The 15679-nt window shown below is 40.9% G+C and overlaps 1 protein-coding gene across 2 annotated transcripts in view; it reads right to left on the bottom strand.

Moving 5' to 3' along the window:
- The window catches only part of LOC122559057 (ataxin-7), a 128379-nt gene extending 116300 nt beyond the window's left edge, over window positions 1–12079 (bottom strand). Inside the window, exons 1-2 of one of the 2 annotated variants that reach the window (XM_043708267.1) lie at window positions 10978–12079; window positions 10763–10831 (exon numbers count right to left, since the gene is read on the bottom strand). In XM_043708267.1, the coding sequence (XP_043564202.1) occupies window positions 10763–10831; window positions 10978–11143 (235 nt within the window). In that variant the 5' untranslated portion in view covers window positions 11144–12079. The remainder of the gene's footprint in view (window positions 1–10762; window positions 10832–10977) is intronic. The other variant, XM_043708266.1, reaches the window with a different exon arrangement.
- Window positions 12080–15679: the final 3600 nt, after the last annotated feature.

The following is a 15679-nucleotide window of genomic DNA, read 5'->3' as shown; positions in this document are numbered from 1 at the left end:
TCCTTAACTGCCCTGAACAATCTCCTTTCCTTTCCTCAGAATACACAGTCATTCTATAACAAGATTGTTCCGTTCTTGTGCAGCCCTGCATTATCGAAAAATTGTGCTCGAGAAACAGCACTTAAAGTGTTGGCAAAGTAATTGTATTACAGCAAATACACGTCTTGAAAGTGTGCGCTATAGAAACCATGTCCCCTACTCGGCAATTGGCCACAGCAAATTCAAATTAACAAAACACACCCGATAGCAGAACAATCTGTACACTTGCTTCTGACTCCAGTCAGGATTCCTTCAAAACAACTCTAAAGCTGCTGAACTACATTACAAGCAAACTAACTCATCCGAGATTCTGCTATGCTAACGGATCGATGTCTTCTCTCTCCACAGTGTAAACAAACTTCCATTAGCACTACAGGAGGCACGTACTGGTTTAGAATAGGTAGGTCAGTCTGTCTGGAACCACTAAGTTTTAAACTTCTTGACAAAAAAAAAAGACGCATACTGTGAAATTAAAATCCAAACTGTAAAATAAAAATGAATATAAATCACACACCTTTCATCACACTTGGAAGAATTAAAAGGGGTAGACAGGCCCATAGTGTTTAGGTTCTACCAGAAAGCCAGGAAAGTAGAAATTGCAAAAAGGGTGGCACCTGAGAATAGCGAAACAGAAACCTGAATTAGAATTCCAGAGAAGAAAAAAAAAGGGAAGAAAGAAAATTCCTGGAATGGAAAGAGGAGAAACAGGGGGGGGGGGGAGAAAAAAGAAAATTCCAAGAAAAGAGAAGAAAAAGGGAATTTCAATTGAACCAACTTGAGCTAAATCACAGCTCTGGAGAAACAACCAAACACACCTAATTTATACATGATAAAAGTATTCAAGTTAGTTTGAAGAAGAGAGAAACACCTTTTTTTCTGAAAGGTCAGTAGCGGCCAGTCCAGCAATAAACATTGATACATCATTGGTTGAGGGGGAAAACTCAACAGTGACTCTCTTACATGGAAAGTACTACTGACTACCATGTAACAAAAAAAAAGGGGGCAATTTAATTATGTACCATGAGTGCTAGAGGCATATCAGCAAACAGTCTGACAAGACACATGCAAAGTATGAACAGCTTAAGCAGCTTACTTTTGGTCAGTGGGTATATGGGCACCTAAAATTGCAGAAACAATGAAAACCTTTGTGAGGTAATAAGGAGTTCAAACAACTCCTTATCTTTTCCAATGTAGACTCATGTTGAGGCACAGAGGTTAGCAGAGCCCAAACAAGCTGAAACTTTAGCTGACAATCAGGAGTTAACACACACCCCCATAAACTCAGAAGCTGGAGTCTGGGAGCAACATACCAGTCACTGGGAGGTTCGGTGAGCTGATGAATTGACTTTTGCATGTGGAAGTTGCTTCCACATACAGGCCTGGGAGATTTGCACAGTGGAAAATAAAAATTAAGGGGAACTTTGCCTGGAAGCGGTCACAGGCCAAACTGGGACAACAGTCAATATCTGAAACAAGTTGAAAGATGAACGGTCTCAACTATTAAGAGGAGGAGAGATCCATATAGGAGGTAGGTGGGATATACCTAAAGTGCTTTCACCATGAGAAACCAGGACATGTAAAAGGAAAATTGTTGGTTTCAGCATTCCCCAGAAACTCAACCAGTAAAAGCAATGTCTGGAACATTAAGATTCGGAGCATCTGCGCAAGCATGATTAATGACCAAAGACTGCTATTTGGCATTTGTGTCCAAAAGGAAGAGAGACTGACATCCAGGGACAGAAACCAGCATTCTGAGACACTGGATATTCACAGAGCTTGTTACTGGAGGAAAGAAAAAGTCTACCTGGAAACAAATTAAATCACGGGATGCCAAGTGGAAAAAGGTGCCAAGAAAGCATATATGGGATGATGAAAGATTGACTGTGGAGTACGCAGCTTGGAAAGACAATGGAATTAGACCAAGGTTTATAATCTTATTGACAGAAGAATGACGGGGGAAAAATTGATTCTTAACAGAACATGGAAGACAAACTCTCTTTTGCTCTCCGTGTTTCCCTTAATCTCCAAAATCAATGTACACTTGAAAAAATAAACAACTGAGGCAGGGGGACACAATTCAGAGAACTCCAGAATTTTATAAAATGTCACCAAAAGTGCTCAACAGTTGTGGACTCAGTTTCACTCACAAGGACTCTTAAGAACTTTAAACTTTATTTGCCTTTATTTTGTCGTTTGTACCAAACACTTCTTCCTCCACCCCAAGGGTTTATTACCCACATTTAATGTCATGTTTTATTATTGTCTCCAGGCTACGAGATAATAAAATACAATTTTCCTTCACTCAAGCAAACCTTAGTAATTGGCTCCTCCATGTTAAACTGAAGGGTAATATCTGCATGTTACAAAAAAATTGTGACCAATCAAGAGGGCGAGCGAAAGGGGAGCAGACTGGTCATCTAATAAAATTTGTCCCTCTCCTTCACATCATGACAATCTTTGCAGAAAACAAACTTTCAAAGCCCTTCATAATTTATTCATTCTAACAAAAACAAATAGCAAACATCAAGTCTCCTTTCTTAAAATCATGAGCAACATTCCAGCAAAGTTTTGTTTAAGCTCAGCCTCTGCTTCTCAACCTTCTGATAATTGTCTGCCGTCAATGATTCTCCACCTAAGCCCTGTTCAAACACTTTAGAAATCATCTGAATGGACATGAAAATCGACTTCCCGTGCTCTCATCTCAATATTAACCAATCATCTGCCTTCAAAAGGTATTTAAAATATTGTTAGTTTCATCCAGATATTTAGAGTCAGGTGTTGGAAAAAAAAGTATAATTGGGTTTGAAAAACCATTTTACGTAAAAGGTTCAACAACTGTTAACAACTTGGTTGTCAAGGGCTCCAAACACTCCAAGAGCATAAGCAATTTACCTGTACTTCTGTATTTTGTTTCTCTGCATCATGAAAGTTCTTGCGACTGCTTTGCAGAACCCCACTGTTCAATCTGTAAGTGGGAGCTCCAGCTTCCATTTAAGAGTTGTTTTAATTCTCTGCCTCATTTATACTTCAATCATTACCTCAAAGTATTCCCAATAAATTTAATACAAGACAGGAATTAAAGCAACTCATTTCAATATAAAGCAGGAATCGAAGGAAAAGCAACGCATTTTTTGATTAGCCACTTCACAGTCTTCAAACCTCAGTTCACCTATATCAGGTCATGAAATAGTGGCCATTTTTTGGATAGCAGTTGTTAATTCAACAATTTTTCCATTTACACTTCAGCTAATTAGATCTTTTGTTTCAACATTTATCCTTGTGTAAGACAAAGGCGAATGCAGTGTCAACTCTAATAAAAATTCAATTTCTTCTACATTCCAACCCAACTCTCCATTTTACCTTTCTCTGCCTCAGGGTTTGCTCAAGGACTATTTCATATCTTTCCAGTTCTGACAAAAGGTCAACTATTTCTCTCTCCATAGATGCTGCTAGAACTCTATTCTCCATGTTACTACAATTTTAATTCCTGCTTTGTTATCAGAACATTTTTGCAATGTAAATTGCTGTTTTGCCTGCTTTACGGCACCATCACAACACCAAATCCAGAGACCCTTCATAGGAGATCCCATAAGCAAGTTAACACAAGGAAAAGATTAAATGAAAAGTAAATGCTGAAAGTACTCAACAGGACCAGCAGTATCAATAGAGAGAACCAGAATTAATATTTTAGGTCAATAATGATCCTTCATCTTCATATTCTGAAGAAAGGTCATCAACATCCTGAATCGTAAAATTTATTCCATTTCACAAGCGCTGCCTACGAAACTCAGATCAGGCAAAGTGCAGCCAATGTTAACTTGGCAAAAAAGAAGATTCAGATCATCAAATGTATACTTCAAAAATTATCTTCTCAGACGAAAAGGTTAGCAAGAGAAAAGATACCAAGGAGCAACTACAAAGCTACATATGGATGCTTAACCAGAAGTATTTAACACAAAAATAAATTTTAAAAGAATGCTTTAACTAGTGAGTGAGCAAAGTCAGAATTAATTCTTCTGTGTGATGGACGGAAGCAACCTTCAATCAAAATATGAATCCAAGTTCCATTACAACCTGTCTGTGTGGAGTTTGCACATTCTCCCAGTGTCTGCGTGGGTTTCCTCCGGTTTCTTCCCACAGTCCAAAGATATTAGGTGAATTGGCCATGCTAAATTGCCCAGTGTTAGGTGCATTAGTCAGGGGTAAATGTAGGGGAATAGGTCTGAGTGGGTTGCTCTTCGGAGGGTCGGTGTGGACTTGTTGGGCTGAAGGGCCTGTTTCCACACTGTAGGGAATCTAAATTTTAAAATATTGTTAGTTTCATCCAGATATTTAGAGTCAGGTGTACAGCATGGAAGCAGACCCTTCGGCCCAGCTTGTCCATGCCAACCAGATATCCTAACCTAACCTAGTTCCATTTGCCAGCACTTGACCCATATCCCTCTAGACCCTTCCTAATCATATACCCATCCAGCCTTTTAGTTGTAACTGTACTAGCCTCCACCACTTCTTCTGACAGCTCATTCCATACATGCACCACCCTCTGCGTAAAAAAGTTCCCCCTTAGACCCCTTTAAATTTTGCTCCTCTCATTCAAAACTTATGCCCTCTAGCTCTGGACGACTCCGCACTAGGGAAAAGACCCCATCTATTTACCCAATACATGGCTCTCATGATTTTATAAACTTCTATCAGGTTACTCCTCAGCCTCTGACACTCCAGGGAAAACAGCCACACCCTATTCAACCTCTCCCGACAGCTCAAAAACTCCAACCCTGGCAACAACCTTGTAAATCTTTTCTGAACCCTTTCAAGTTTCACAACATCTTTCCGACAGGAAGGAGACCAGAACTGCACGCAAAATTCCAAAAACAGCTTAACCAATGTCCTGTACAGCTGCAAGGTGACCTCCTAACTTGTATACCCAATGCTCTGACCAATAAAGGAAAACATACCAAATGCCCTCTTCATTATCCTATTTACCCGGGACTCTACTTTCAAGGAATTATGAACCTGCACTCCAAGGTCTCTCCGTTCAGCAACACTCCCTCGGACCTTACCATTAAGTGTATGGTAATTTCTGCTCAGATTTGCTTTTCCAAAATGCAGCACCTCACATTTATCTAAATTCAACTCCATCTGCCACTTCTCAGCCCATTGGCCCATCTGATCAAGATCCTGTTGTAATCTGAGGTAACCTTCTGCGCTGTCCACTACACCTCCTGTTTTGGTGTCATCTGCAAACTTACTAAGTATACCTCCTATATTCAGGTCCAAATCATTTATACGAAGTTATGAAAAGCAGTGGACCCAGTACCGAATCTTGTGGCACACCACTGGTCACAGGCCTCCAGTCTGAAAAAACCAGTCCTCCACCACCACACTCTGTCTTCAACCTTTGAGTCAGTTCTGTGTTCAAATGGCTAGTTCTCCCTGTATTCCATGAGATCTAACCTTGCTAACCAGTCTCCCATGAGGAATCTTCAAGAAGGCCTTACTGAAGTCCATATACAGATGAACCTCAATTATCCGGCATTCGATTATCTGAATATCAGATTATTCGGCAAGATTTCAAGGTCCTAATGCTTGGCTAAAACTATGTTATGTAGCATTCAATTATCCGGAACTCTGTTAACTGAACGAAATACTTCCCACCCCTGTCCTTCTGATAATCGAGGTTCCTCTACAGATCACGTGTATTTCTCGGCCCTGATCAATCCCCTTAGTTACTTCTTCAAAAAAACTCAAATTCACATCACAACCTATTTTCCATTTTGTTTAAGGATAGCCGTAGTGAGACAGTTACCTAGGAGAAACAAATAACGAGAGATATCAAAGGATTTTCTTAAAGTAACAACTGCAAAACAACTGAAAATTGATACATACAATGTTTGATTTCTTCATCAGTAAATGACACCAAGTTATAGATAAAAACTGTTTCCCTTTCCCAAGATTAAAACAAACTGCGAAATTCTTCCTTTCCCCCATTTACACCTCTTGATCCAAGTTTTGCTTCTATACTCACCTCACTGTTTCCACCTTTTGCTTTGCACCGTCTCTCACATGCACACTTCCTTCCACCACCAACCCCCCCCACCCACCCATATGGCTCAAAATTTAATTAAACTACCCTCTATTTTTTCCAAATTCTGAGAAAAAGTTCAACTATAAAATGTTTAATGTTCAAAGTTTGGGTGAAGATTTGTAGCTCGGGTGCTCGTTGTTGTGCCGAGCTGGAAATTTTTGTTGCAAACGTTTCGTCCCCTGTCTAGGTGACATCCTCAGTGCTTAAGCGCTTTTGTGGTGTTTCCTCCGGCATTTATAGTGGCCTGTCCCTGCCGCTTCCGGTTGTCAGGTACAGAGAACACCGAACGGAGAATTCACCACAAAGGTATACAGAAAGGCCACACACACAGACCAAGTCCTGAACTATGAAAGCAACCACCCCAATACACACAAACGAAGTTGCATCAAGACACTATTCAAAAGGGCCACAACACACTGCAGCACACCAGAACTGCAAAAAGAGGAAGAGGAACACCTATACAAGGTATTCGCCAAAAACGGATACCCGCGCAATTTCATCAACAGACGCCTAAGGGAAAGACAATGGAACAAGGACATGCCACAACCCAAAGGACTAGCCACATTACCATACATCAGGAGCATTTCAGAAATGACAGCAAGACTACTGCGACCACTAGGACTTATAACAGCACACTCTCAGACAACAACTCACCAGGTCAAAGGACCCGATACCCAGCATGAGCAAAACCAACGTAGTGTACAATATCCCATGCAAGGACTGCACAAAACACTACATAGGACAAACAGGAAGACAGCTAACGATCCATATCCATGAACATCAACTAGCCACGAAACGACACGACCAGCTATCCTGAAGAAGGGCTTATGCCCGAAACGTCGATTCTCCTGTTCCCTGGATGCTGTCTGACCTGCTGCGCTTTTCCAGCAACACATTTTCAGCTCTGATCTCCAGCATCTGCAGACCTCACTTTCTCCTCAAAGCTATCCTTAGTAGCCACACTCGCAGAGGACAAGCAACATGAGTTCGACCGAGACAGCATTACTATTATAAGACAAGCCAAACAGAGAACAGCCAGGGAATTCCGAGAAGCATGGCACTCATCCACAAACTCCATCAACAAACACATCGACCTGGACCCAATATACCGGCCACTACAGCGGACAGCTGCAACTGACAACCGGAAGCGGCAGGGACAGGCCACTATAAATGCCGGAGGAATTACCACAGAAGCGCTTCATAGGAGGCTCCCAAGCACTGAGGATATCACCTAGACAGGGGACGAAACGTTTGCAACAAAAATTTCCAGCTCGGCGAACAGAACCACAACAATGTTTAGTGTTCTTCACCCCCCCACAAAATAAAATGGTACATAACCTGCAGAGTATTTACAGCAAATGGATTTCCAGCATCTATACTGCTTTGCTATCAGAGCAAATTGAGCACTTCAAGCATTACCAAACAAACTTGCCATTTTTAAATATCAGTGAAAACTGACTGGAACATTGTTTTATTTTAGGGGGATTGGGATGGATAAAGAGCTGATAGAGAGTGGTTGCAAGGAAAGACCACACATGCTTATGACATGTGGATTTGCCACCACAAAAAGAGACCATTCATGTAGGTTAAACAGTTACAAAATTTCACAAAATATATTTAAAGACCCTTAGCTGGATAATGAAGAAATAAGTCGTGACCTTGACTGTACATTCATTTGCAACGATATAGGAATATGCTGCAAATTGTACCAACAGTTGTAAACTTTACTAACAGAAGAATTATATATTTCAATGCATGAAGGAAGAGCATGTTTCAAATATCAGATTTCAAAACTCAGTCGCTCATCTAGATTTTTTAAAAAAAAAGAGTAAGATTCCTCATTCCAATCAAATCTAAATAGTATTTAAACACTGGTGTAAGAGTCTTCACTAGCATAAAACTGACACGTAGTGATCAGAACAGGTGCAATTTACCTTACAGTTTGGATAACAAGTGTCTAATCGGGCTACTGATTTTTCAGCCAGCAATGGGAGGTCAAATAATACTTTACAATTATGTCGAGCATAAGATGTACTAAAATTTTGGTGTGCGTAAATCACGTGTCAATTAATAGGAATACACTGACTAATGGAACAGGTATATAGAACCTTTCCTACTGCACTGAAAAATATAGATGTGTCAAAGAATTTAACTTCAGTATATTTTCAGTGAATTACACCAATTTACAGTACAAGGAACTCCCTCATTTTCTTTTCTTTAAGCCATTCCATTAGTTATGTTGTTATTTGCTTCAACAGTCACTACACTCCAAGATACTCCAGTGGCTATAAGAATGATTTGAGAAATCCTGAAGTTGTGAAAGGGACAACATAAATCCAAGTTCTTGAAATATGAATATATGAAAAGATGTTTAATACTGCATGCAAAATAACTTATTTCAATGTATGTAATACCAGAATATGTAGGTACGAAAGGTATTTACTCATTCTGGGCGAAATAAGACAGTTGTCCTCTTCCAGTGCAACTTACTAAAACAAATGCGCAAGCACGTAGGGAATCAAACCAACTGGTCAAAATAAAACAGCATTCACAATAAGAACTCAAATAACGCAAGATTTAAAAACGTTTAATAATCACCCACCAAACCAGACTGCAGTATCCACAAAAGTATATACTCAGTGGAGACACTGCGTTCAACATCAAAAGATGTGTCAAAGCTGGTCTGATAACATCCACAAAGCAATCATGACAAATTTGGATTTTGGCTCTTGATAGTAGAAGGCAAAACAAAGGGTAAATAATGACAATCATGGACAGGAAATCAAGCCAAATATTTTTAAAAGCGATTTAAATTGGTGCAAATGCTTCCTGTAGTCTATAAGCATTAGATTAATAAAACATCACATTTTTAATGGATATTTGTTCAGCATAGTGAATTAAAATTTAACCAGTCTAGGTAGATAGCATTTTCCTATTAACAATTGAGATTAAATATAACAATGATGTTCAATTTACAATATAGTTGCCCATCGGAGACTCCACTTATCCAACTCTGAGGAACAAGTCATATTTCTCAGTGAAAATAGCTGTCAAATTGAACACTAAAAACATTAGAGATGTGCAACAACATTTTTAACATTGATATCTGGCTTCTTAAAACTTAGTTTTTCTCATTTATTAAATCTCATACTGACATTCTAACCTAGAAAATCTATTTTTTTTTGTTGCGACATCTCCCATCTATTAACTTAAACTTAAAGGGGAGTTTGTGTTAAAATGCCTTGCAGGTCCATTAAACATTTTCCATGCCTACAAGCGTGTATCGAAGGGGTTATTAACAGCGTATGGTTTCACAGATTCAACAAAATTTAGTTTCAAGTAAACCGGCACTAGATAAGTTTGCCTTCAGAAACTGATAAACGTTGGTCGAGGAAATGAAATATTATTAATATCAGCAAACACATATCAAGTATAGTGTTCACTCAAACACCCTCAAACAGGTTTGAATCCCAACTCAAGAACACATCTATCGAATCCGTACAAGTTTTACGATTTCCACCTCAACACTCTAGGAGAGTGAGACTAGTACTGGATTGTGGGCAGTCATGTACCACAATCTCAGTCAGTATCTTAGAAAATAGAAAGACTGTCCAAATTCATTTTCTTAAGATCTTTCCAGACATCTTGCCTTAGCTGGATAGATTCAAACTAAAATACCAGTACTTAAAATTTAAATGTAAATCTTGTAACAAGATCAAAACATCCATCTGCAGTATTTTACTGAATTTTATTTAATATTTCAGCCCTATTCTAAATTAGAAATTAGATCATCTATAGATTTAATAGGAAAGAAAGTCCAGTCTTTAATGTTCCATTTCACAATTTGATTTTAACTGAAATTTAACTGTGATCCATACATAGATCAATGTCTAAACTACAGATGATCCAAGATGTAGAGAACAAAGGTAAGATAGGTAAATTTAAGTGCCACTTTTTCTTCAAATGGTCACTCCTGCCAGTTACAATAGAAACTGCTAGATACATAATATGGACACTTTAAAGTTAGTTTACATGGAACAGTTCAAAATTTATCTAAAGTTTAAAATTTGACTAAAATATCAAGTTTCACAAAAATGAATCATAGTGGCAATTTAGTAACAGGGTATATTACTCAGCTTGAACAGAGTCTGGCATAAATGAAACCAAAAATAGCTAACATTAACCTCTTGAAGTATATTGTGATGAGCTTCTCTGCAATCAGCCAAACATAGCAGGATGCCAAATTATGTTGTTACTGTTCGTGATTTCAAGTTTGAATTGCTCCAAAATATAATCTAGAACCACTCCCTCATTACCTGACAAACAAGATAGCAACTGAACCTTAACACGTAGATCACGGAAAGCAACTTTTAAAAAAATTAAGTCTACGAAATCATTACGTGGGTGGGGGAGGAGAAGAGCTGGCGAAGGGAATGGGAACTTTGAACGTTTTGTCGGTTAACCTAGCTGCTACAAATATTTGGGTAAACCATGAGTTCAGAATGCATCCATGTAACAGGCCCCCTTTTTGGTCTAGTTGCCAGTGCCTGCGAAGCGGAGTCACCAGCCCGCGGTTAGGAGCCTGTACAACAGGCAGGCAGGAGCAGGAACACAGCAAAGTTTGAAGCCGCCACTCACCTTCCCGGCTCAGCCGCATCACCTCCCGGTTTTTCCCGCACTCCTTAAAAGTTTCTTCCAATTCGGTGCCTGTGTAACAATTGGACACATCAGTCAGTCACTGAGTTACACTTGCCTGCCTTGCCTGCGCCAAGTCGGCGCACAAACATCCCGGGCCCGCTCGTCACTTCGCCGCTAAAAGTCTTTTCTAAGGTTAAAGACCGTTTTGGGCTCACCGTCCGCCCCGTGCTGTTTGGCGGCATCGATCCAGTGGGTCCAGGGCTGTCCCGCCAGCGCCTCCGGACTGGGTAGTCTCCTCTCCACAGTCGCCATTGCTGATCCTTCTTGCTGCCCGGCCGCACTTCGGGCCGCGCTGACGTCAGCCTCGGCCGTTTCCGCCATCTTTTCGCTACATTTTGGCAGGAATTCGCCCTCCCCTTTAACTGGCGTCCCCTCCCCTTTAACAGGAGGCGCTGCTGGGACTCTGCAACACCGGGGCAAGTTTCTGTGGCCCCGCGACCCCCACTCTGCCCTTTAACACACTCAATCAATGCACCGCCTCATAGCAGACAGTTCACGTTATAACCTGTAAAATGAATTTATTGCGTAAATACTTGGAGGGTTTTTATTTGTTTATTTTCGCCGAGAACAGCAGGTTGAAGCTCTTTCAAAAAGCTAGCAGAGGCTGAGTGGCCTCCTGCGTTGTGTCATTCTTTAAACTCATGGATATGTTAAACATCACCATGACTATGCTGGTCAGAATGTGGCTGTACAGTACAAATACCGGCACTTGGTACTTTCCCAGTTTGTTCAGAAAGTGACAGCAGGGTAGTTGGGCGAGCTGAGATGTTCTTGTACTTATCCAGAGCAGACCAACGGGCTGAATGGCCTATTTTTGCCGCAAGAATTCTGTGATGATGCTGTTGTTGCCCCTCTTGCCATTTGCTTCAGTACCATCATATGACAGGCCGTGAAATGGGAAAAAAGCAAAAGGCACAAAAAACAGTAACCTTGCTGTTGACGAACTCCCCCCCCCCCCCCCCAAGAAAACTTTTAAAATTGCAGACGCCAATGTCAGAAGCAACAGATAATATTCATTCAGGACTGACATCAACCTGCTATCCAGACTAGGAATGGTGGATCCCTATGCAATATATAGACCGAACAACAATGAGCCACCAGCAGAGGTGTCTGGCTTTGACAATCCTCGATAATAATGCAGAGCACTCTATAACATCTTCAAAGAGCTTGGTGATAAAGTCAGCTTCTCTGTTAATGCAGAACTGCCTGAAATATAATGGTGGCTATGAACGCACATGGAACACATCACCTTACCCACTAAAACCAGTAGTGGGGGCTATCTTGTTTCTCCAATTATCATCTCAGTCCATCGCATGGACAACTAAACTAGATATTCCATGAGAAACTATTCCTGTTGTTGAAAATGTTGTAGTATTCTATAAATTTGCATCTGTATTCCTTGTCACCAGCTGTTCGCAGCAGATTATAACTGCAAATGTGTATCGATTGAAAAAGCGTTTGGGATTGCAACTCAATGTTTTCTGGAAATTTATTGTATCATTGGTGTATTTACGTTTTTATTCCTTAAAATAAATAGGTACGTCGAAAGTGGTTTAGATAGTCTGGAATGTACTTTTATGTGGTAATAAAAAGGGCATATTCTCCAACCGAAGAATGATGACGCACACTTTAATACTTTTAAAGGACAGATTATCATTATAGCCACCCCCGATAACTGTGCTCTGCATCTACACTTGGTAGCAGGTGCTGACTTCTTTAGCACAAACATAGCAGCGTTGCACTTCCTAAAGGGAGGACGTCAGCTCCAATTACCTACGCTGTATCGCGCGTCACGGCTGGAGTTCCAGCCCAGTGAGGGAAGCTCCAAATCCAAAATACTCATATCAGCAAAACAAACAGCTGGAGTGGTTGATGCTTCAAGTGGATAAGCTAGTTTGCAGATATTAACAGAAATCTCCATTTCAGTTCTGAGGAAGTGTCACCGGATCCGAAACGTTAACTTTCATTACTCTTCACATTTGCTGCTAGAACTGCTGAGCTTTTCCAGCAGCTTCTGATTTACAGCACCCGTAACCTTTTTATCTCCATTTAATAACTAGTAATGGAGTTTATAAAATGGATAATTCCCATCTGCACTAAAATGCAACTTTTTGTGCCCCTGAATGAGATCAAAACGCATTGTTTCCCTCTCAAACATATTATAATAGGCTTCTATCATAAATAATATGTAGTAAGTTAATTATTTTTATATTCTTCAGTTTTTTATTTGTAGTTCTGTTCATATAGAAAGTGTATATCGAGATCACTGATTTGAAGCTGCGTCCTCTCCTGACTGTTATTCACTGATTATTAGCTCAATTAAGTCCCAAAACTAAACTCCGTCATTGTGGTGTCATCAACATGATATAATAGAGATAAAATAATATAATCTTAAAATTATTGTCATAATTAAAATTCTTTGCAACTGAAGCCATTAATGGAGCTATTTCCGATGAGAATCTTTCCCTGAGCATTTATCTGAAAAAATGCATCCATTCTAAAAGAAATTAGTAACAGGTTAAGAAATGCATGAAAGGTACAACTCTAACTAGGAGACTAATCAGACTATTTAAATTCACTTTTGATTTATAGTGCCTTCTTTTCAAGAAAGGCATTGAGAAAGATGTCAAGACAGGGCTCCTCCTGGAATATTCCTTCAGGTATTTGTGGAGAATCTGATGGAGAGAGAGAGAGAAAAGGTCATCTCATTTGAAGATGCCCTGATGTTGCACACATTCCACCTCCCCTCTTTTTTCTCACCTTGCCTTCTATTCTCCATTCTTTCCCCTTTTTGTGCCCCAGCCCTCTTACTGTGTTATACCCACTCCTTTTAAAATATACAACACCTTTTAGCTCCTTCTTATCTAATATCTTCTTCCTTTCAACTCTTCTGCTAGACCTCTTTGTTACTTAATTTTCCTATCACATTCTCAATTTACCCTTTCTCTGTGCTCCACATCAACAAAATGCCTCGTCTGAAAATACATCGCCCTTGAAGAATTTCTCCTCTTCTCCTTCTTCCAAGGATGCCTACCCTGAAAAAGTTCTCATCCTTGTGAGAAGATTTGTAACTCGGGTGCTCGTTGTTGTGGTTCTGTTCGCTGAGCTGGAAATTTGTGTTGCAGACATTTCGTCCCCTGTCTAGGTGACATCCTCAGTGCTTGGGAGCCTCCTGTGAAGCGCTTCTGTGATGTTTCCTCCGGCATTTATAGTGGTTTGTCTCTGCTGCTTCCGGTTGTTCCAGCTGTCCGCTGCAGTGGCCGGTATATTGGGTCCAGGTCGATGTGTTTGTTGATAGAATCTGTGGATGAATACCATGCCTCTAGGAATTCCCTGGCTGTTCTCTGTTTACCTTGTCCTATAATAGTAGTATTGTCCCAGTCAAACTCATGTTGCATGTCCTCTGCGAGTGTGGCTACTAAGGAAAGCTGGTCGTGTCGTTACCGCAAATTCGACCCAAACTCTGGGTCAGATATGTAGATGACACCTTTGTAATCATTAAAAACACAGAAATAGAAAACACACACCGGATCATCAATGCCACACTCACAGGAATCAGATTCACTAGAGAGGAAGAAAAGGACAACCAACTCCTATTCCTAGACATGATGGTACAGAGAACACCAAACGGAGGGTTCACCACAAAGGTATACAGGAAAGCCACACACACTGACCAAGTCCTGAACTATGAAAGCAACCACCCCAACACACACAAAAAAAGTTGCATCAAAACGCTGTTCAAAAGGGTCACAACACACTGCAGCACACCAGAACTGCAAAAAGAAGAAGAAGAACACCTCTACAATGTATTCACCAAAAACGGATACCCCCACAATTTCATCAACAGACGCCTAAGGGAAAGACAGGAATGAGGACATGCCACAACCCAAAGGACTAGCCACATTACCATGCATCAAGAACATTTCTGAATTGACAGCCAGACTACTACAACCACTAGGACTCACAACATGGCACTCATCCACACAAACCAACAGCCACTCTCAGACAACAACTCACCAGGTCAAAGGACCCGATACCCAGCATGAGCAAAACCAACGTAGTGTACAATATCCCATGCAAGGACTGCACAAAACACTACATAGGACAAACAGGAAGACAGCTAACGATCCATATCCATGAACATCAACTAGCCACAAAACGATACGACCAGCTATCCTTAGTAGCCACACTCGCAGAGGACAAGCAACATGAGTTCGACTGAGATAGCATTACTATTATAAGACAAGCCAAACAGAGAACAGCCAGGGAATTCCTAGAGGCATGGCACTCATCCACAGATTCTATCAACAAACACATCGACCTGGACCCAATATACCGGCTACTGCAGCGGACAGCTGGAACTGACAACCGGAAGTGGCAGAGACAAACTACTACAAATTCCGGAGGAAACATCACAGACGCGCTTCACAGGAGGCTCCCAAGCACTGAGGATATCACCGAGAAAGGGGACGAAATGTCTGCAACACAAATTCCCAGCTCAGCGAACAGAACCACAACAGTTCTCATCCTCTCCCTCTTCTAAGTATGCCTACCTTGAAGAAGTTCTCCTCCTCTCCCTCTTCCAAGTATGCCTACTTTGATGAAGTTCTCCTCTCCCCCCCACTCCACTTTATCCCAGTTCCAATCTTCCAACACGGCCCCACACTCATGTCCTGTCCTACCTGTCCAGCGTCCTTCTCAGCTATCCACTCCATCCTCCTCTCCGACTCACTATTACCCCCCCCCCCCCCCATCTACCTATCGCACTCTCAGCTACCGTCCCCCCCAGCCCCACCTCCCTCCCCTCATTTATCTCTCAGCCCCTCGGCTCACATCCTTGTTCTTGATGAAGGGCTC

Source organism: Chiloscyllium plagiosum, chromosome 18 (assembly GCF_004010195.1).
Source record: "Chiloscyllium plagiosum isolate BGI_BamShark_2017 chromosome 18, ASM401019v2, whole genome shotgun sequence".
NCBI classification, from domain to species: Eukaryota; Metazoa; Chordata; class Chondrichthyes; order Orectolobiformes; family Hemiscylliidae; genus Chiloscyllium; species Chiloscyllium plagiosum.
This window is presented reverse-complemented; position numbering and strand designations above follow the sequence as displayed.